Source organism: Hemicordylus capensis, chromosome 16 (genome assembly GCF_027244095.1).
Source record: "Hemicordylus capensis ecotype Gifberg chromosome 16, rHemCap1.1.pri, whole genome shotgun sequence".
Lineage (NCBI taxonomy): Eukaryota > Metazoa > Chordata > Lepidosauria > Squamata > Cordylidae > Hemicordylus > Hemicordylus capensis.
In genome coordinates this window covers 6,933,482-6,954,433 of record NC_069672.1, presented here as the reverse complement: position 1 = coordinate 6,954,433, position 20,952 = coordinate 6,933,482, and the positions used below count along the sequence as shown (strand labels likewise).

Here is a 20,952-nt window from a genome sequence, read left to right as displayed (position 1 = left end):
CAATAGAACTGAGGCATCTTTACTTCTAGGTTGCATTAATACACCAAAGACTACAAAGTTTATGTTCCTATTTTTTCACTATGGGTTCTAGGTTTCCAGAAAATTCTATATCTGTAGCAACGACTGGAAGAGAACTGGGGCAGAGAAGCTGTGGAGACCCAATCATCAATACTGACTGATAACCAAGAGGCTCAAACTGCCCTTCCTACAAGCCAGGACAAGCACTGTTCCCCTACAATGCCAACAAAATGTACTATAGACCAGTGTACTGTATAATGAAATAAGGTCACAATTCCCCTACTCGCCCAATTTAAACAGGAAAAAATGGGATTCACCCTTTACTTACCGTTGGTACATATTCAGATGGGAATTTGTTTGTTGTGTAGGAAATTAGAAGACATGTTTTACCAACAGCACCATCTCCCACAACTACACACTTAATGGTCTGCATAGCTCCTGAAGTCTGCTACTGTAGGAGGTCCAAGATTAATCTATAAAAGGAATTTAAAAAGAAAAATTTTATTTAAACAACAGAATATACTTTTCAGCCGTACAGTTATATAGCTGCTTCTTACGGACCTCAACGTTTTTGGCCAAATAGCTACATCAGCTGCCACAAACAAAGATGTCAAAGAAACCAGATAATTTCAGAAGAAACTCTTTCTTTCTTGGCTGAGTTGCGAGGATTATGTTCTAATTTTATTGCCTCATCGCTTAAGAGATCCAGGAAGGTTTCTTGCGAACACACAGAGGCCTGCTCAATGGAGAATGCATTATTAAAGAGGCATTAAAACATGATTAACAAGCATTCATACCTTTAGTGCTGCCTAATTTTTAAACAATATTTGGGAACAGAAATTACAGAACTAATATCTGTTCATCACATTCCCATTTTATAAATTTTTGCCCAAGCAGCAAAGATGTGCTAAAGCTTGTGATCACAGACTTGTATATCTAATCGAGAATTCAGAAGTTCATAAGCTGTCTTACTCTTGTTTGGAACCTTCTACCTACATATCCTGTACCACAGTTGGAGTTTAGCTTCTAACGACAAGCCCTTTCCTTCCGGTTTTGCAAGTAGGCATTCAGAAGTTTAAAAAAAAAAATCTCATCTCAGTTTGAGCAAGACACCTCCAATTAGTTGTGCAGACTAAAGGTTTTCAGCCCTAGAACTATTTGTACTACAAACAAAAAATATTTATATACTGCTTTTTGGAAACAACAAATGTTTCCAAAGCAGTTTACATAGAGAAACAACAAACAAGATGGCTCCCTTGTCCCCAAAGGGCTCAAAATCTAAAAAGAGACATAAGGTAGACACTAGCAACAGCCACTAGAGGTACTGTGCTGGGGTTGGATAGAGCCGGTTACTCTCCCCCTGCTAAATAGAGAGAATCACCACATTAAAAAGGTGCCTCTTTGCCCAGTTAGCAGGGGTCCCAATCCCACATCAGGGAGCCGAAATCTAGAGTTATTAATGATACAGCGTTTGCCATCACCCCTAAAATACAGTTTGAGTCTTTACAACATATTTCACTTTGAGTTGTCCTAAATCGGTTTCCAGTTGCAAAGCAAGAGACAAGATACAAGACAGATGCAGCTCTTCTTGCTATTTCGAGGGTGAAAGGTCAATATCCCTTCCTGAAGTTGAAAAAGGCTCTGGCAAGTTATGTATATATGCAGCTTTCCCCTTCATCTGCTTAAAAAAACCTTTGGCCATTTCCCTTCTTTATCTGCATTGTTCTCTCTTTTGCTAGCATCGACATTCACCATTTGATGAGGCAAAAGCCTCCTCCCACTCTTAGGGTGTGTTCTCCTGTGAATCACTGCACTTTGCTTCTCCACCTTCTGTGCTTTCCACTATCTTCTGCAGACACACACCTCAACAAGGAAGCAGAGCTGGCAAAGTTCTGTGACGTGCTGGAGCAGAAGGTGACATGACATGGTCTCTAGTCAGCCTCTTAGCAGCCAGCCATTCTCATTTTCTCTCTCGCGCACACACACAAACTTGTTGCCACCACCCTCTCATGAAGGCACACTGAACTAGAGGAAGCAAATCTTTCTGCAGAAGCGCCACTGTGGCAGCACAAACTACAGACCCACTAAGAGGCCTTCTCATGTGACCTCAACTATTTTGAGCACAGGTCACGCATCCACTGCGAGATCTCATCTCAGCAGAGCTCTCCTGACATTCCTTCCCTCATGACTGCCACACTTTACCTAATTTGTAAGATGGTGTTTCTGCAAGGATAGTCAGACCTCACACACACACACTCCATGCCAAGCACCAAGGAAAGATTTTAGCACTCCCAGTCTTATTTTTACCTCCCTGTGTTCCATCACAGAAAGCTAAAAGGAGCATCCATTCATGTCTACCAGAATGAATGTTTTCAAATAATGACTGAAATCAGCCTTGGTAGGTTTACATCCCATTTTGAAAGGCAGGTACATTCTAAACATACCAGTAGGCTGCTATAACCATGCAAATAGTTACAACTTTGTAGAGCTTTCATACACCTAGGTGATCAACTGAAAATCTCGACTAATGCAGCCCCCGCATTCCTTTTGCATGAGAGCACCTTATTCAGAGACAACCATTAGTGTGTTTACCCCTTCTGCATACTTATAAAAGCAGTAAAGCAAGACCATTTACTTGAAAGTTCCTAAAACTTTCAAGAAACAAGGGCTAGCAGAATCACTAACAATCTGAGAGACAGCATGCTTGCAGAACCAATGGCATTAAAAAGGAGTACAAGGGTATATGTACAAGAGAAAGGGTGTTCTCGGTGAGATCGAGGATGGCACATCCTGGAACCAGAGACTAGATCTAAATGCCAGTGACTTGCCAGTCATCTAGACCCCAGTAAAGTTGTGCCCTCGAGTTGGTGTTGAATCCTGGCACCCACAGAGCACTGTGGTTTTCTTTGGTAGAATACAGGAGGAGTTTACCATTGCCTCCTCCCGCACAGTGTGAGACGATGCCTTTCAGCACCTTCCTATATTGCTGCTACCCGATATTGGTGTTCCCCATAGTATGGGAAACATACCGGGGGGATTCGAACCAGCAAACTCTTGCTCGCTAGTCAAGTCATTTCCCCGCTGTGCCATTAGGTGGCTTCCTAGTAGCAAGCCCATAATACCCATATGACCCCTTGTACCATATTTTGATGCTTAATCTCAAAAGGCAGACTTTTCCCGTGCCTCACATTCTTTATATGTCCCACACACAGAAAAACAGCTTTAACGTGCTTGGCCGAGACTCACAATGTGTATTTAATAAATTCAAATGTTTTAAATCTTAGAGGCAAGTCTTGTAATTTAAATACATATGGTGGGGCTTTTTATTTAAAGAAAATAAATGGTTATCCATTCTGATGCTTGCTTCCCTAATTTAAAAGTGGGAGAGAAACCCATTTCCCACACATTGTTTTTTTCAGTCTACATATTTTAAGCAGTAGAAGACAGCAAGCAGTAAACAAAGAGACAGACATAATTTGTTCTCTGAGCAGATGCTTTGCTTCACAGAAGCTCCTAGTAGCCTGGCAATAGATTTAACACATCTCTGGGTTAATGACCAAAATAAGAGGTTACTGAAGCCTTCAAAACCACTTTCACTAATGCTCAAGAAACTACCTGGAATTCAAGGGAGGGGTGGAAAGTGCTCCACTCTAATGTGCAACTCGTGTAGTCAGAAAGAGAGTTATTTAACATTTTAATTCTTTTTAAAATACTGTTTTATTACAATACCTTTTTTTAAGTGGCAATCATTGTAGAGTCAAAGGAATCAATTAGGCCAAGGAAGGGGAGATCTGACAGTAAATGTAGGATTACTTTCAGAGCAAGTTTCCTTGTCTTTAGCCAAAGACTGCAATCTTGGCACAATATTAGTCTAATCTGGGACCCACTGAAAACAATGAGATTTACCTTATTTCTGCAAGGATGCAAAGTCCAATTCAATATATAGCTTGAAGACATGTTATGGTTTTATTTAGATTTCTATACCTTACTTTTAAAGTGATAAGATCATAAAAAGTTCACTTTGTACAATTGTATGGGAAAAGCCACAGGAAATAGAATTCTCGCAAATACCATTACAAAAGTTATATGACAGTTGACCCTCCTCCTGCAAAAGGGAACCTACAGTTTATGCAATAAACAAGCAGAAACAAGAAGAACACATTTAGATTAAAGAAAATAACTGGTTGATGATCACTGAAATAAGCAACATGATCAACAGACATGGTTCCCCACCCCACCTGAGATGCAGTTTATTTAGGAAGCACTACTGGCATATGTTGTGTGTGACTCATCTTTTAGCAAGTTCTATTCTGTGAATGGCTAAAGTGCTCACCTTCTAAGTTGAGGGGTACCCTACACTATTTCTAGGCCACTTGTAAACTACAAAATTCCTCTAATCATCATCTGTCCAACGGCAATAAATAATTCCACTAGCCAACATAGATGATATTAGAAAAATACTTACACACACAAAGGATATTCAGGTAACTTCCCCAGACAAAATAGAAGTCTTGGTGTCCGTGGAGGAGGAACTCAGTAACTCCTCTCCACGCTGTGTTGAAGAAAGCCCTAAGTGGCTTCCATCAGTCTTCCAAGACGATCTCATAGGGTCAAGATGATGCTTGTGAACAGGAGGCATGTTTCTATCAACACATCTAAGCAGCATGATATACCAGAATGCTGGTCAACTAACACAAAGCAGTGGCCATTGGGAAAGAATTACCAGCCCAGTTCATCAGAACGCTGCATTTTACAAGGCCTCAAAATAGCACTAGTGCAAAAGGCCATGTATTACAGGTGGCTTAAGCTTTGCTGGTAACAATACCCTAGCTAGGATGGAGACCCAACAGTGTGAGAGAATGGGGGTGGGCTCATATGAGCATGCCTGGACGCTGTTCCACACATCTTTTGGAATGGGTGGGGGGAAGGAGTAGCAGTTTCTGAGCATGCTCAGAGTGCCCTCTTCACAGTCTATCACAGTCATTTTCTACTCTGGGAATGCTCAGAAACCGCTATTCTTTCCCCCCAACCACTCCCAAATGTGTGTGGAAGAGAGTGCAGGCATGCTCATATGCCTCCACCCCCATTCTCACACACTGTTGGGTCTCCATCCTGGCTAGTCAGCAATACATACACAGCATTTATTGTGTGTGTGTGTGGGGGGGGGGGTTTCCAAGAATATTTTGAGTGTTTTCCTATGATTTATATACAACCCTTGTATATAAAGCAGGTGAACGTTATTATCCCCATATTGTAGGGGGAGGCTGCGGAGAGATTCCTCGGTGAGTTCACAACAGAACTAAAATCTGCAGATCATCTGACTAGAGCACCTCAATATGCAAATTCATTGTAATATCTGAGGGAAGTTCTGCACTATGCGATACAGTTTTAAGATACCTATTTTTTATTTTAAGTACGAACCCATCAGACATTGGTATAAAGTCCTTGATGAGAGAAAGATGCCATGTACCTTGGTTCCCCATCCTTGCCCACTACTGTGTTAGGCTTGCAGTTAAGTCATTATACAGCACTATTAAAAGCATTATATCAGCTCTCTGCACAGAGCACTACTTAGCATTTATATAGTCAGCTTTACAGTGCTTTGCATCCATCATCTCAGCCATCCTTATAAAAGTAGGTCAGTGTTACTATCTCCCATGATGCAGAAGGAAGGCAGAGGTTACAACAGAGTGGTTTGCTGAAGACCACTTAGTTCATGGCAAAGGTAAGATTCAGATCAGGGAGTTTGATTCACAACTGACTCTTTTCATCACTGAACTACCAGAGAACTGCAAAGAAAACCAGCATTAGAAACCCCACCCCAACAAAAGTGTCAATAGAAGAGTTAGCATTTACAGTCCTTCACAAACTTGTGTGATCAATTCCCTACATGCTGCCAAAAAGGGAGTGTATGAGGCAGAGAATGACTTAAGGTCACTTAGTGATTTCCTGACAAATGAGAATTGCACCAACTCCTGATGTAGAGTGAAACATCTTAGCTACCACACCTTACAAGACAGGCCACTATTGTCAATGCAGACCAAAGACTTACTCAGCATCCTCATTTTTCAAATTTTTAAACCACTACAAATTCCAGTCTCTGGGCAGTTTATCACCTTCAAAGTTCTTGACACACAAACTTGCTGCACTCCTCACAACAGTTCTGGAAAGCAAGCCAGTATCATCACCACCACCCCATACTCACTCTTACCATATTTCTCACAACAGCAGACCAGTGTTATTACCACATACACTAACTCCCTCTTTAAACGTCATGCACTCTTCACAGCAGCAAAATATAACCACTCACACCTGCTCTGGCACTCCACACACACTCCACTCTCCTCCTGACTTGCTGCCCTTCTTGCAACAGCCTTTAATGGTAGGCCACAGTGTAACAAGGATTCCCAGATGTCGCCAACTTCTAGCATCCCCAGCTGCAATGGCTTTTGACTGGGGATCAGTGCTCCCTCTAACAGGGATTCCCAGATGTTGTTGACTACAACTCCCATAATCCCCAAGCAAAGGCTACTGCAGCTGGGAATGCTGGGAGTTGTAGTCAGCAACATTCCCATATGTTCCCTCCCTGTTAGAAGGAACACTGGTAGGCCAGTATCACACACACATTTACATGCATGTATATGTAGGTATGGAAGAATAAAGCTGAGAAGGCACTTAACAACAGGCTTGCTAGGAGGCTCTGTCTCCTGGAAGGATCCAGCCACTAAGTATGGGGTAGCGGTTAAAGTGTTGGACTGTGAGATGCAAGTTCAAATCCCCATTCAGCCATGAAACTCACGGGGTGACTCTGGGTCAGTCACTCCTCTTTCAGCCTAGCCTACCTCACAGGGTTGTTGTGAGGATAAATAGAACCATGTACAGAAGCCTCGGGGCTCCTCCGCAGAAGAGCGGGCAATAAATGTAATAAATAAATTCATTAATAATTAATTTATTATTTAAGTTAACTTAAATTGCTCAACTTAGGCCCCCCCAGCTGTTTTTGGACTACAACTCCCATAGTCCCCAGCCACAGTGTCCAATGGCCAGAGATGATGGAGAGTTGCAGGCCAACCTCTGAAATAAGTACATATGCAGTACAGAAAGAAAGCTGACAGGGGAGTGAGAGTTGCTCAGGGCCATTTTGGCTCACTCAGTGTGGTCAGTCGTCTTTTTGTTATGTGTGTTTATGGGGCGGATGGAGAGGGGGGAATGGGTGGGGGAAGGCTTAAGTCAGAACACCCAACCTTTTAGTTATCTTCTTGCACATCATCATTCAGGCAAATTAACACACACCCTCCAAAGCTTGGAAGCGCCTCCTCTAAGGCCTCTCTCCTGGCCGCAGAGAAGGGGAAGCAGCGCTAGAGGACCGAGAGGGTGGGGGTAGGGGTGGGGGTCCTTCCCTCCCCGCCAGCCACTCAGGGGGTGTCGAGCTTCGCTCTTCCCCCCACCCTCCCCATGTCCCCTCCGAGCTTCCCCATTCTCCCCACCCACCCACCCCCACCGCCCAGCCACCCGCACCGAGGGAGGCGAAGGGAGGCGCCAGTCGGGGGTGGAGAGGAAGGGAGGGAGAACAGCCGGGGGGAGGTGGCGGTTGCTGGGCAACGGGGAAGGGGAACCCTGGGCCGGCTCCCCGGAGCCTTTTCTTGACAGGGCGGGGGGGGAGGCGAAGACACTACAATCCACCACCCCACCCCGCCGCGCGCCCTCTGCCTTCCTCCTCCTCTTCCTCGGCGTTTCCGGTCGCCCTTCCCCCCTGCCCCGCGGAGGCCGTGCCGCCATTCCGCGCCGCCCCCCCACACCACCCCCCACCGCGGCCGGCCTCTCCCCTTCCCCTTCCCCTCACTCTCCCCAGCCGACGGGGGTGCGTGCGGGATGCCCCACGGTCGGGCCTTCTGCCCCCCAGCCCCGGCCCAGCCTCCGCTTCGGCCGCCTCACCTCACAGGGCTCCGCCGGGCGTTGGCAGCTCTCTGCGGGGTCTCCTCAGCTCGGCAGCAAGGGCGTGCGCGGCTACGTCATCACGCTCCCTGCAGAGGCGGGGCTTGAGGGAGCTGGAGGCGGGGAAAGGAGGAGAGGGAGGAGCCCGCCACAGCCCCGCGCTCCTCGACGCATGCGCCCTCGGGGCTCCTCCTCCTGACTGGGGTTCCACCCCCTCTGCTAGGAAGCAGGCTGCATAGTGGTAAGTGCCTAGTCCGTCCTGCGAGGAGTTAATCCGGATTCACGGAGCTCCGCCGGCGTGGTGGAAAAATCCCGTTTTCGGGGTGTTTGTTTCTCTTCCCTGGTTCTTTTTCCAAGTGTAGTTGTAATGTTTTGTGATTTTTTTCTTAAAAAGTGCTTTGGGGTGAGGGGGGGGAGTTGATCCGGATCAACGGAACTCCACTCGCACGGCAAAAAAACCCAAAACGATAACTATTTATTTAAAAAAAACAAAAACACCCACCTACTATTACTATTTTTAAAAAACTACCATTACTATTTCTAAAAAAACTACTATTACTATTATTAAGAAAACCCTCCTATTACTAAAACTACTACTACTCCCGATTTCGTGTGCATGGTCACTTTCTTTTCTTGGCGGTAGCCTGCCTCTCCCGCGTCCGTTACTGGTGATATTCCGGAAATAAAATGTAAAGTTTAAAAAAAATGATCCGGATTAACTATTCTTGATTTACAAGCAGAAGGTTGCGGGTTCGAATCCCTGCTGGGACTAAATCGGGCAACAGCGATATAGGAAGCTGCTGAAAGGCATCACCGGCGCCAGGAGTCGAAATCTTGACTGCACACTTGACCTTTATGGTGAAAAATTTGTGGTGAGGGAACATGCAAGAAAAACTTCAGCCTAAGTTAGCAGCCCTATCCCCCCAAATGTACAGCCAAGAAACTTGTTTCACCCACAGATCCTGCTTTCTGGAGAGTTTTTGCTACATTAAGCTGTGCTTTGTTGGCAGTAAAAATCACACAATGTGTTCAACACATATACAGTCTGTGTACAGTGTATGCAGAGTTATCCATATGTTATATTCAACACACATACAGTAATACACTTCCTATTTATCCTTCCCAGCTTCACTTTTAAAACGAACTCGTCCAAGGAGCTGGAGACTAGGGGAGTTTATTTCATCTATTTATTTTTACATGTATATCCACATACAGGCTGAAAGGGAAGTGACTGGCCCAGGGTCACCCAGTGAGTTTCGTAGCTGAACAGGGATTTGAACTCGGGTCTCCTGATCCTAGTCCAGCACTCTCACCATGACACCGCACTGAAGTCCAGCAACGCTCCTCAGTCTCCATCAGAGTTTTTAAAAAGCGTGTTAAATCTTGGCTTTTTACCCAGGCTTTTATGATTGCTGCTGCTGCTTATTTGTATATTGTATTTTGCATGGTTATTTTATGCTTGTATTTTAAACTTTTCAATCAGATTCATGTTCTTATATTTTAGCTTAATATTTTTTGTATTTTTATAGCCTTGTTTTAATTTTTCTTTAATCCCAACCACCTTGGGATTGTTTTAATGAAAGGCAGTATATAAATTTAACAATAAAATAAAATAAATAAAAACATATGTCCCCTTTGCTAAGCAGGGTCCACCCTGGCTGCATATGAATGGCAGACTACACATGTGTGAGCACTGTAAGATATTCCCCTTAAGGGATGGAGCCACTCTGGGAAGAGCATCTAGGTTCCAAGTTCCCTCCCTGGCATCTCCAAAATAGGGCTGAGAGAGATTCCTGCTTGAAATCTTGGAGAAGTCGCTGCCAGTCTGTGTAGACAATACTGAGTTAGATGGACCAACGGTCTGACTCAGTATATGGCAGCTTCCTATGAGAAACCCTGGCATATACATATGAAGCATCAATCTGAACACTCACACCCTCTCTTTTTAAACCAAAAAGGAGAGAGCTACGGATCTTGTTGCTGAAAGAGTAACAGAGATTCCCTTCTCTTGCTTTTATTCTAAGGAGCACATCAAATTTGTCTTCGTTTAAGCATTCCCCATCCATTAAATAGAGCACTAAGAATACTTTGCATTTATTTAGCCCATTGAAACTTCTCAATAATAATCAATAATTATTTACTCAATAATCCTTGCACAGCCCCTGCAAACCAAATCAGAGCTATCTCCACATTGGTGATGTGGCCAAGAGAACATGTTTTTGCAAATACAAGTGTGCAGCCATGGCAAAAGACGGCTGCATTTTCTCACTTTCTTAACCATTCCGTTTGCTCTTATTAATACAGAGAGGTCCCAGAAACCCTCCGAGATTGTCTCACTTAGGCCACACAAAACACCAGTATGTAACCATATACTGGCTTCACTCTTGCCCTCATTATAAAATGCAAAATCTTTCAGTGAAGATTCTGGTGGAAATTCTTCTACTTTTGATGCTGGGCTATTTGGAGGAAGCTGATATTGTCTTACAAGTGCCTCCTTCCAGTTTGATCCTGCCCAATTTTACTTTTTTTAATTTATTCATTTATTTAACATTTATATCCTGCTCTTCCGCCAAGGAGCCCAGAGCGGTGTACATGGTAATGTTTATCCTCACAACAACCCTGTGAGGTAGGTTAGGGTGAGAAATACATGACTGGCCCAGAATCACCCAGTGAGCTTCATGGCCAAATGGGGATTTGAACTCGGGTCTTCACAATCCTAGACCAACACTCCACTACGTGATGCTGGCTCTGTGAAATAACTAAACTAATGCTACAGGTGAGGCCTGTCATTGACCAGGCAAAGCCATTTTGTCTAGATTACACTTACAGGAAAGTTCAAGAAATTAAATATACAGTATTTAGTAGATTTTTAAAAAAAATAATGTGCTTCCAGAAGGGAAGTAAAAGAACAGTTTAAAATTCAAACTAATTCGAACTATTTCAACTTCAAGCATTCACTTTCTTGACTAATCCTATATGATAAATTTGAACCACAGTCCATTTGAATCCATCTTTTGCTTCATTTGGAAATGATGCTTGTGAATTATTAATCTGAATGAATGTTTAAAACTCTATGCTTATTAATGAAAATAATCATTAATATCTGATTGTATTCAGAATTTCTTCTAATAAATACAAAAAAAATCCCAGTATATCCCAGCATAAAAAGTAGTGCATTAAACTAATTTAAGAGGCAAGCTTTTGCATGCAAAATTGGGTATCTGTTAGGGATGTGCACAAAATTTGCCTGAATCAATTCAAATTCGAATCAATTCAATTTGGAACCACTGGACAGAGTGAAGATTCGCTCACATCAATTCGAATTCACCCAAAGGCGAATCGAAATCGAATATATCCAATGTCGAATCGAAATAATCAAATCCATTTGTGGGAATTTCATGCACATTCCTAGTATCTGTAATTAATCGGGAAGTATGACTTTTTTTCACACAAACAAGAAACTCTTCTAACTATATAATAGATGCTAAAACCAAGTTAATTAAGACAAGAGGTACGTCCACGTTCGGACATCAAGGAAAACCACTCAGGAGCTCCCAGGCAGGAGACAGCCAAGCGCGGAAAGGGCCCTCGCTGCAGTTCTTCCATTTTATTTCTCTACTGGACCCGGGAGTTTTGGTTGCTTCTGTGCAAGTCAGAGAAGAAGACGCTCCCCACTGGCTGCCTCTGTGTCGATCCACCCCTTGGAGGCTTCACATGGTGAGGCCTTGGAAGTTTGGTTCACTGCATGGTGGCAACGCAGCTTGCTGGTTCAGCAGCTTGCCCAGGATGTCCAGTTCGGCATCGCGTTTCTCAATGGCATCTGAAGGCGTCCAGGACATGTCCTGCTGCAGCTTGTAGGCCCCGAGGAACTCACTGGGGCAGCTGGAGCCCCAGTCCTGTGCGGGGAGGACAAAGAGAGACACTGCGATCAGGAGTCTGAAATGCCTGGAGAAACGGTCACTCTCAACTCGACAGAGAGTCTATACCAGGGATTCTCAGCGTTGGGTCCCCAGATGTTATTGGACTTCAACTCCCATAATCCTAAAGCCCAGTGGTATTTAGCTGGGGATTATGGGAGTTGAAGTCCAATAACATCTGGGGACCCAACACTGAGAATCCCTGGTCTATACTACCCTTTACTAGGGAGGGAAGCAGTGTCCCCTCTAACAGGGATTCCCAGATGTTGTTGACTACAACTCCCAGAATCCCCAAGCAAAAGCCATTATAGCTGAGGATTCTGGGAGCTGTAGTCCACAGCATAGGGGAATCCCTGTTAGAGGGAGCAGTGGAGGAGAGCCAGTCTTGCTGTGATAGCAAAACACAAAACCCAGAAATGCACCAAGAACTGTCCCCTTTGCTAAGCAGGGACTGCCCTGGTTTGCATTTGCAAGGGGGACTACATATAAGGTGGGGGAGGAGAGCTGGTCATGTGGTAGTGAGAACTAGTTGTCCTCTTTGCTAAGCATGGTGCACCTTGGTTTGCATTTGGATGGGAGACTACATGTGTGAGCACTGGAAAGGATTCCCTTTAAGGGATGGGGCCACTCTGGGAAGAGCATCTGCTTGATCGCATGCAGAAGGTTCCAAGTCCCCTTCCCGGCCGCATCTCCAAGATAGGGCTGAGAGAGACTCCTGCCTACAACCTTGGAGAAGCTGCTGCCAGTCTGTGTAGACAATGCTGAGCTAGATGGACCAAGGGTCTGACTCTGTAGAAGACAGCTTCCTAGGTGGCTATGTAAGCATTGTCTGCTGCAAAATATCCCCCTTAGGGGATGAAGTCGTAGCTTAGTGGTAGAGCATCTGCTTTGCATGCAGAAGGTCCCCAGTTCAATCCCTGGAAGCATCTCCACTCCTGCCTGACACGTCGGAGAGCTGCTGCCAGTCAGTGTAGACCAGGGATTCTCAATGTTGGGTCCCCAGATATTATTGGACTTCAACTCCCATAACCCCCAGCCAAAGCCACTGGGCCTGGGGATTATGGGAGTTGAAGTCCAATAACATCTGGGGACCAAACGTTGAGAATCCGTGGTGTAGGCAATACTGAGCTTTTGGCCATCTGATGATAATTTCTTCTGAATACTGCAGCTGTGAGTCATGCTAGAAAAAGAGCTCCTAAAAGTGATATAGCCATGTCAAATTATTTGTACATTATAAATGTTCTTATAGACAAATTCATGGAGTCCACCCTGGTTTGCATTTGAATGGAGACTAGAAGTGTGAGCACTGGAAGAGATTCCCCTCAGGGGGTAAAGCCGCTCTGGGAAGAGCAGAAGGTTCCCAGTTCCCTCCCTGGCAGCATCTCCAAGAGAGGGCTGAGAGAGATTCCTGCCTGCAACCTTGGAGAAGCCGCTGCCAGTCTGTGTAGACAATCCTGAGCTAGGTGGATCTATGGTCTGACGCTGTAGAAGGCAGCTTCATATGTACAGAAAGGAAGACCCACTGAAATTAACGGGACAAGTATTGATTCCATTTGTTAATATTGGGAGTGCTGCTCTTTAAGGCTTTAAAGTAAGCATTTGTGTTTCTTTTCTTTTCTTTATTACACTGAACAGTGTAGTTCCTCTGCTTGGATCTCTTCCACAAGATAATGGCTCGGTACCTTAGGGGAAAGCATAGAGAAATACCGCTGGCCGCTTTCTCGTCTGTACAAGTAATAGATGTTCCCTGGCTTCTTCACAAAGTTGCAGGCCACGTGGTGAAGATCAGCATCTCTGTTCGCATCCTCCAAAACCTAAACACATGAGAGAGAGAAACACCCCTGTGAATGCCTTCCGGCTACTCTGGAGGGAAACACACACAAACACAGGTACACACCGCACATGGGGATGGGCCCATAGCTTGTGGTAAAGCCCATGTTTTGCATGACGAAGGCCTCAGGTTCAGTATCTGCCATCTCCAGGTAGAGCTGAGAGAGACTCCTGCCTGGAACTTTGGAGAGCTGCTGCCAGTCAGTGCAGACAATACTGAGTTAGATGGACCAAGGGCCTGACTCAGTATATGGCAGCTTCCTATGACATAGTCTACACAAACAAAACAAGATCTGAGGCTGTGTTCGTGTGACCAAAGGCAAAACTATGCATGTCCACTAGATGCTACAAGACGGGGCAAGATACGTAAAAACATATGAACAGCCCTGCTGGATCAGGCCCAAGGCTTATCTTGACCTGTTTCCCACAGTGGCCCACCAAATGTCTCTGGGAAACCCAGAGGCCAGATGCAAGGGCATGCCCTCTCTCCTGCTGTTGCTCCCCTGTAACTGGTATTGAGAGGCATCTTGCCTCTGAGGTTGGAGATGCCCTGTAGCCATAGGGACATAGGAAGCTGCCATATACTGAGTCAGGCCATTGGTCCATGTAGCTCAGTATTGTCTGCACAGACTGGCAGCCCCTTCTCCAAGGTCACAGGCAGGAATCTCCCTCAGTCCTATCTTGGAGACGCTGCCAGGGAGGGAACTTGGAACCTTCTGCAAACAAGCATGCAGATGCTCTTCCCAGAGCAGCCCCATCCCCGAAGGGGAACATCTTACAGTGCTGTAGTCTCACATTCAAATGCAAACCAGGGCAGACCCTGCTTAGCAAAAGGGACAATTCATGCTTGCTAGAACAAGACCAGCTATCCTCCCTCCTTTAGTCCCATTGATAGACTAAAAATAATGATAGACTAAGGACTGAGTTTGCTGGGGAAAGTTGAACGAAGAAGAGGACGACCAGCAGCCAGGTGGATGGACTCGATGACGACAGCAGTGAAGGCACCACTGAGAGACCTCAAAGGCCAAGTTGAAGACGGATCATCCTGGAGAGAATCTATCTAGGTGGTCGCTAAGAGTCAACACCGACTTGATGGCACTTAGTCAAGGATCTAGATTTCTTTGTCGTCAAAGACAAAGACAACAATCTTTATATACAAATAGGACAAATATTTACATATCGCCTTTCAGCAGAAGCTCCCAATGTGGTTTACATTGATGTAAATAAATAAAATGGCCCCCTGTCCCCAAAGGGCTCACAAAAAGGAAACCTAAGAGAGACACCAGCAACAGCCATTGGAGGGATGCTGTGCTGGGGATGGATAGGACCAATTGCTCTCCCCCTGCTCAATAAAGATAACCACCACTTTTTAAAAGGTGCCTCTCTGGTCAGTTAGCAGGGGAGACCAAGTCAGACTAGCTCTCCTCCCTCAGACTAGTGTCTGTTTTTAGACAAAGGATCTAGATTTCTTCATGGACCACAAGTTAACCACCTTCGGGGTAAATACAGGTATAATCTATATTCAAGTATAACCAGCAAATACAGTATTCTTCCCATTCACCCTGCCTCTATTTCCATTTCCTCCTTGTCTCCCTTGCGTCGAGATCTAGATTGCAAGCCCCTCGGGGCAAGAAACCAATTCCCATGTATATGGGTAAAGTCCCATATACATGAGTGGCGAAAAAACATGTGTTCACATGCTGCTCTGTTGTCCAGATCAAGGATTCTCAACGTTGGGTCCCCTGATGTTATTGGACTTCAACACCCATAATCCTCAGCCAAAGGCCACCGGGGTTGGGGATTATGGGAATTGAAGTCTATTAACATCTGGGGACCCAACGTTGAGAATCCCTAGCCTAGATCACACGCAATCTCTCTCGAGGAAGCAGAGATGTAAGCCAAGTCAGGTCTTGGGAGGCTCTGTAAGGTGTGCACTGTGTCTTAGGAGGACACAGCTCTGGGTTGTGATGGATTTTTTCATTACCTTCCTGGCTTGTTCCTGCAAGTACCGGATTTGTTCTGCTATGACCGTCAACCTGTTGCAAGCGTTCGCCCGGACAAAATCGTCCGCCTGTAGCAAAGAAAGGGATCCAGGCATTAAAAAGCTAAATCAGTGTTACAACAACTGGCAAAGATGTCATTCGCAGTCTGCATTTGGGCTGCTGTAAAAGGAAGAGAGCTGGTCCTGTGGTATTATTATTATTATTATTATTTATTTTTACATTTATATCCCGCTCTTCCTCCAAGGAGCCCAGAGCAGTGTACTACATACTTGAGTTTCTCTTTCACAACAACCCGGCGAAGTAGGTTAGGCTGAGAGATGCATGACTGGCCCAGAGTCTCCCAGCTAGTTTCATGGCTGAATGGGGATTTGAACTCGGGTCTCCCCGGTCCTAGTCCAGCACTCTAACCACTACACCACGCTGGCACCTGGCTAGAAAGAGTACCTTTCGAGCTGCACTCTGCTGCCCCCTGTGGTGAACCTGGGAGGGGGAACCCCTAGGGTGGAATCCATGACTCAGCATCCCTGAAATCCACCAGATGAATTAGTCCTGACTAGCTTAAGTCCTAATTATTGGAGAGTGAAGCATAGTCAGATAGATAGTTTCTTTCCAACACAAGATCAGTACAACCTACTGTACAGATAAGAATTGGCACGATAAAAATACATAGGAAGCTGCTTTATGCAGAGTCAGACCATTGGTCCATCTAGCTCAGCATTGCCTACCCAGACAGGCAGCGGCTTCTCCAAAGTTTCGGGCAGGAGTCTCTCTCAGGCCTATCTTAGAGATGCTGCCAGGGAGGGCGCTTGGAACCTTCTGCATGAAAGCAGCAGGTGCTCTTCCCAGAGCAGCCCCATCCCTTAAGGGGAATAAATAATAATAAAAGGTGGACACAGGTTAAGATGACAGAGCTGGAACCAGACAAGCCTGTCTTAAGAAAGGCACAAGTCACAGGGATTCTCAGGAAGCTAGACCTGGCTGCATATTTTTGTTGAGCGAGCCCAGGCAAGCCTGCTCATGGAATGCATAAAAGTCCATGGATACATGTAGAGACAGATGCCAAAGGCCCGAGGCCACTGCTCCCTCCAAGAGGCATTTCAGGACGTTGTTCACTACAACTCCCAGCATCCCTAGCTGTAACGGCCTTTGGATTATGGGAGCTGTAGTCAACAACATCTGGGAATCCCTATTAGAGGGAACACCACCCAGGGCTACCAGAAGGACTCACTGCGACCGACTTGCCATGTAACAGAGATTCCCAGATGCTGTTGACTACAACTCCCATCATCCCCTGCCCCATGCCATTGCAGCTGGGGATGATGGGAGTTAGGGATGCCCAGGTGTTGACTATAACTCCCAGCATTCCCAGTTGCGATGGCATGTGGCAGGGGATGATGGGAGCTGTAGTCCGATCATTTGGGAATCCCTGTCACAGGAAACGCTGCTGAATGCCTCTTCGCTCCACCCCAGCTCACCTCTGTGCCTACAGCAACCACACAGCAGAGAGCCCATGAGGTGTAGAGGTTGCCAGGGCTGCTCGACTTCAGCCCTCCTGCTGATGTTGGCCTACAACTCCCATAATCCCTAGCAGCTATTGGCCACTGTGGCTGGGGATTATGGGAGCTGTAGTCTAAACACAGTGTGGGGGGCAAAGTTGAGCAGGCCTAGGTTAGACCGTGGTTCCCAACCAGGGTTCCTCCAGATGTTGATGAACTACAACTCCCAGCATCCCCAACCACAATACATTATAGCTGGGGGTGATGGAAGTTGTGGTTCAGCAACATCTGGAGGAACCCTGGTTGGGAACCACTGGGTTAGAGTGTTCCCAGATGTTGCTGACTACAACTCCCATAATCCCCAGCCAAAGGCCATTGCAGCTGGGAATGCTGGGAGTCGTAGTCAGCAACATCTGGGAATCCTTCTTACAGGGAACACTGGTTAGAGTGTTGGACTAGGACCGGAAAGACCCAAGTTCAAATCTCCATTCAGCCATGATGTTCACCGAAGAGTGACTCTGGGCCAGTCGTTTCTTTCTCAGGCTCACCTACCTCATAGGGTTGTTGTAAGGAGAAACATAACCACGTACACCACTCTGGGCTCCTTAGAGAACGAGCAGGAGAGAAATTTAACCAAAACAGAACTCGGGACTCTTGGTTGGATGAGACTCACGGAGGGGAGTCTGTCAAGGAGTTGCCTGAAAGCTGAAGCTGGCCCCAATTCATAAGACTTAAGAACGTATATAGCTGCAAGCTTCATAAAACCGTAAATGCATCCTAACTAGGGAGGAAGCAAAAGTCACAGAGAACATGCAAGGCTTAAGCTTGTGAGTGAACCATGCTTGCTCAGAATTATATCACAGTCAGATGCAGTATATGCACATGCATATACATGAGAGAAACCTGGCTGTTGTGCAAGATAAGTTGTAAGCACTTGTCTCCAAAATTAAGCCTTACTGGCACTGCGTGGGGTTTACGCGGCTTTATCGTTGAGCATGCAATTCATTCCGACCACGTTTTCATTTAAAAGAGCGAAATATTGGGTCCATGTTAAGGAAATCAATCAATCCAGAAATGGTTGATCATCGGGCAGAGAAAGGGTACGCTAAACACTCTGCCCATGCTCAGAGCTGCAGCACCAAGGCATAGGTGGTATCAGAGAAACCGAGGTCTTGCACCCCCTGATAAGAAGGCTGCCCCACAGCAGGGCTGGACCTCTCTGCTTATGCATAGGGGGAAAGGCACTTTTCCATGTACTCAGTGCCACTTTCCTTTGTGATAATTAATGCCATTATAATTCAGCAGCCAGAACACACACCCTTTTGGCCAGCACCCGGAAATCATAAGCGACACTGAAACGGCGCCATGTCAAACTAAGGCGCTAGTCCTCATCACCGCCTGCTTGAACGTTCACTCCACCTAGGCCAAAGAGAGTTTGCGTCCTATCATGGAACACGCCCCTCCTCCCGTGCCTCGCCTCCCCTCCATCTTCTCCAGTTCTCCTTCGGAACGCCGCTTCCCCCCCCCCGCCTTGAGCGCTCTGCACATGCTCGGGGGCGCCCTCGCTCACCTTCTCCACTTGCTCGGCCAGCGCCACCAGGTCCGAAGGGCTCGCCTTCCGGGCGACGGGAGTCAGCTGGAACGCAACGGAGCTGCCTCCACCAGCCACCGACAGCTCCCGGGAAGAAGCCGAACCGGAGGGAACCTCCAACCTGCACTCGGCGGCCGCCATTCCACGCCAGCCTCGGCTCTCCCCCGCTTGGCAGCTGATTGGACAGGGAGCTCCGCGCGTCACATCAAGGGGGCGTGGTCGGCGCGTGTGCATACAGGGAGTGGGCGTGGCCTCGCCGCGGCTGAGGAAGGACGGTGGGCGAGCTCCCGGGTATCTCGAGGAGGGCGGAGCCTATTCCCGGGGGCGTGGCCAGACTGAGAGGTCTTGGTAGGTGGGCCAATAGGGCTGTCCATATTTCGTGGAACTACAATTCCCATCTTCCCCTGGAGTTCTGATTCAACCACAGCTGGAGGACCAAGTTGGCCCACACCTGTTGAGGGGCGGAGGGGGGGGGTGTCTCGCGCGTCTGGCAGATGTGGGGAAGTTTAGAGTCTGAAAAGGGACTTTTTGAAGAGTTTCTTCAAAAGCCCCTTAAAAGGGACTTTTGGGGGAGTTTCTTGTTTCAAATGTGTTGTGTGTGTTTATTGCATGTTATTGTATCTGGCTCGCCCACAGGACAATTGTTATGCGGCGGCTATACCAATAAAGTACTAATTATCATTGCTGTTATTTTATGTATTGCTCTTTGACGCTTTGAAAATCCCGGCCTACCCGCCCCCGGGACACGGTCTGCGGTGTCTCCCCAAAATGATTTGCAAATATTAACTGTGTAATAATATATATTTTTAAAAACAAAATCACAGCAGCTAGTCATTTTGCTTGTAAATAAGATGCAAGGTTTTGCATATATTATACATACAGTATTGTAAATGTAAAGTGTGCCATCCAATTGATTTTGACTCCTGGCACCCACAGAGCCCTGTGACTTTCTTTGGTAGAATACAGCAGGGGTTTGTCATTGCCTCCTCCTGTGCAGTATGAGATGATGCCTTTCAGCATCTTTCTATATCGTTGCTGCCCGATACAGTACCAGCAGGGATTTGAAGGGCAACCTTCTGCTTGTTAGTCAAGCATTTCCCCGCATTGTGCCATATACCAAAAAGTACTGACACATTTGAACGCTGGTGCTGGAGAAGATTTTTGAGGATCCCATGGGCAGCCAGGAAACCAAACAAATGGATCATAGAAGAAATCAATCCAGAATTCTCACTCGAGGCACAAATGACCAGGCTCAAACTATCATACTTCGGACACATTGTGCGAAGACCCGGCTCCCTTGAGAAGTCCATAATACTGGGAAAAGTGGAAGGCAAGAGAAGAAGAGGACGACCAGCAGCCAGGTGGATGGACTCGATGACGACAGCCATGAATGCACTACTGAGAGACCTTCAAGGCCAAGTGGAAGACAAACCATCCTGGAGAGAATCTACCTATGTGGTCGCTAAGAGTTGACACCAACGTGATGGCACTTAATCAATCAATCAATTACTGTGCCATATACTATCTAATCCGCTACAATGGATATTTATATGCTACTTCCCAACAAGAGTTCCTAAAGCAATTTATGAAGAAAAGTCCCAGATAAGGCTCACAGTCTAAAAAGAAACACCAGGGAGACCCCAGCAACAGCCTCTGCAGAGATGCCAGCTGTAAAAAATAAAGAGAATCGCCCCTTTTAAAAGGCACCCCTTTGCTCAGTTAGCAGGGGATAGGTCTGTCTATCATTTCCCTCCTTCACCATCTATCTGCATAGGCAGCTAGATAGAGACAGATCTCCCTATCTGCACACAGAGAAGGAAGCAAGGGAGGAGATAGATATACATCGATGGATTATCTATCATTTCTTCCCTTCCCTTCTCCATCTTTCTGTATAGATGGGTTCTTTTTTCTTTCTTTTTCTTTCTCTCTCACCCACCCTTCCTTCCTGGAGATAAATAGATAGATAGATAGATTCCTCCCTTTTCTATCTATCTCTAAAACCCACCATGTCTTCCTTCCTTCCTTCCCTTATCCAAGTCGCTCTGAAGAAAGAACCCCTGCCCGGTTTTCCAGCAGCAGGCTGGCAGGCAGGAGGCGCTGACTGAGGACGCCTGTGCGTTGCCTTCCAAAACGTGCACCCTCTCCGTTCCGTTCATCCGAGC

General features: G+C 46.2%; 2 protein-coding genes across 3 annotated transcripts in view; both read right to left on the bottom strand.

The window, feature by feature from the left end:
- The window catches only part of CDC42 (cell division cycle 42), a 28,700-nt gene extending 20,590 nt beyond the window's left edge, over positions 1-8,110 (bottom strand). For both annotated transcript variants that reach the window (XM_053280788.1, XM_053280789.1), the window contains exons 1-2: positions 7,954-8,110; positions 347-491 (exon numbers count right to left, since the gene is read on the bottom strand). In XM_053280788.1, the coding sequence (XP_053136763.1) occupies positions 347-451 (105 nt within the window). In that variant the 5' untranslated portion in view covers positions 452-491; positions 7,954-8,110. The remainder of the gene's footprint in view (positions 1-346; positions 492-7,953) is intronic.
- A 1,913-nt stretch (positions 8,111-10,023) lies between these two features.
- On the bottom strand, positions 10,024-18,984 carry C16H1orf50 (chromosome 16 C1orf50 homolog). The gene is made up of 4 exons (XM_053280790.1): positions 18,770-18,984; positions 15,685-15,771; positions 13,553-13,684; positions 10,024-11,849 (listed from the first exon to the last, which is right to left on the bottom strand). The coding sequence occupies exons 1-4, from the start codon at positions 18,929-18,931 to the stop codon at positions 11,664-11,666; spliced, it is 567 nt and encodes a 188-aa protein (XP_053136765.1). The 5' UTR covers positions 18,932-18,984; the 3' UTR covers positions 10,024-11,663.
- Between the last annotated feature and the right edge of the window lie 1,968 nt (positions 18,985-20,952).

What these genes read in the sequence shown, in the direction of transcription:
- C16H1orf50 (XM_053280790.1), bottom strand. Translation starts at nt 18,931, where the DNA reads ATGGCGGCCGCCGAGTGCAGGTTGGAGGTTCCCTCCGGTTCGGCTTCT. An exon ending in TGCAGGAACAAGCCAGGAAG is followed by an intron (nt 13,685 to 15,684) that starts GTAATGAAAAAA and finishes TCATGTGTTTAG; the next exon opens with GTTTTGGAGGATGCGAACAG. An exon ending in TCTCTATGCTTTCCCCTAAG is followed by an intron (nt 11,850 to 13,552) that starts GTACCGAGCCAT and finishes CTCCCCGCACAG; the next exon opens with GACTGGGGCTCCAGCTGCCC.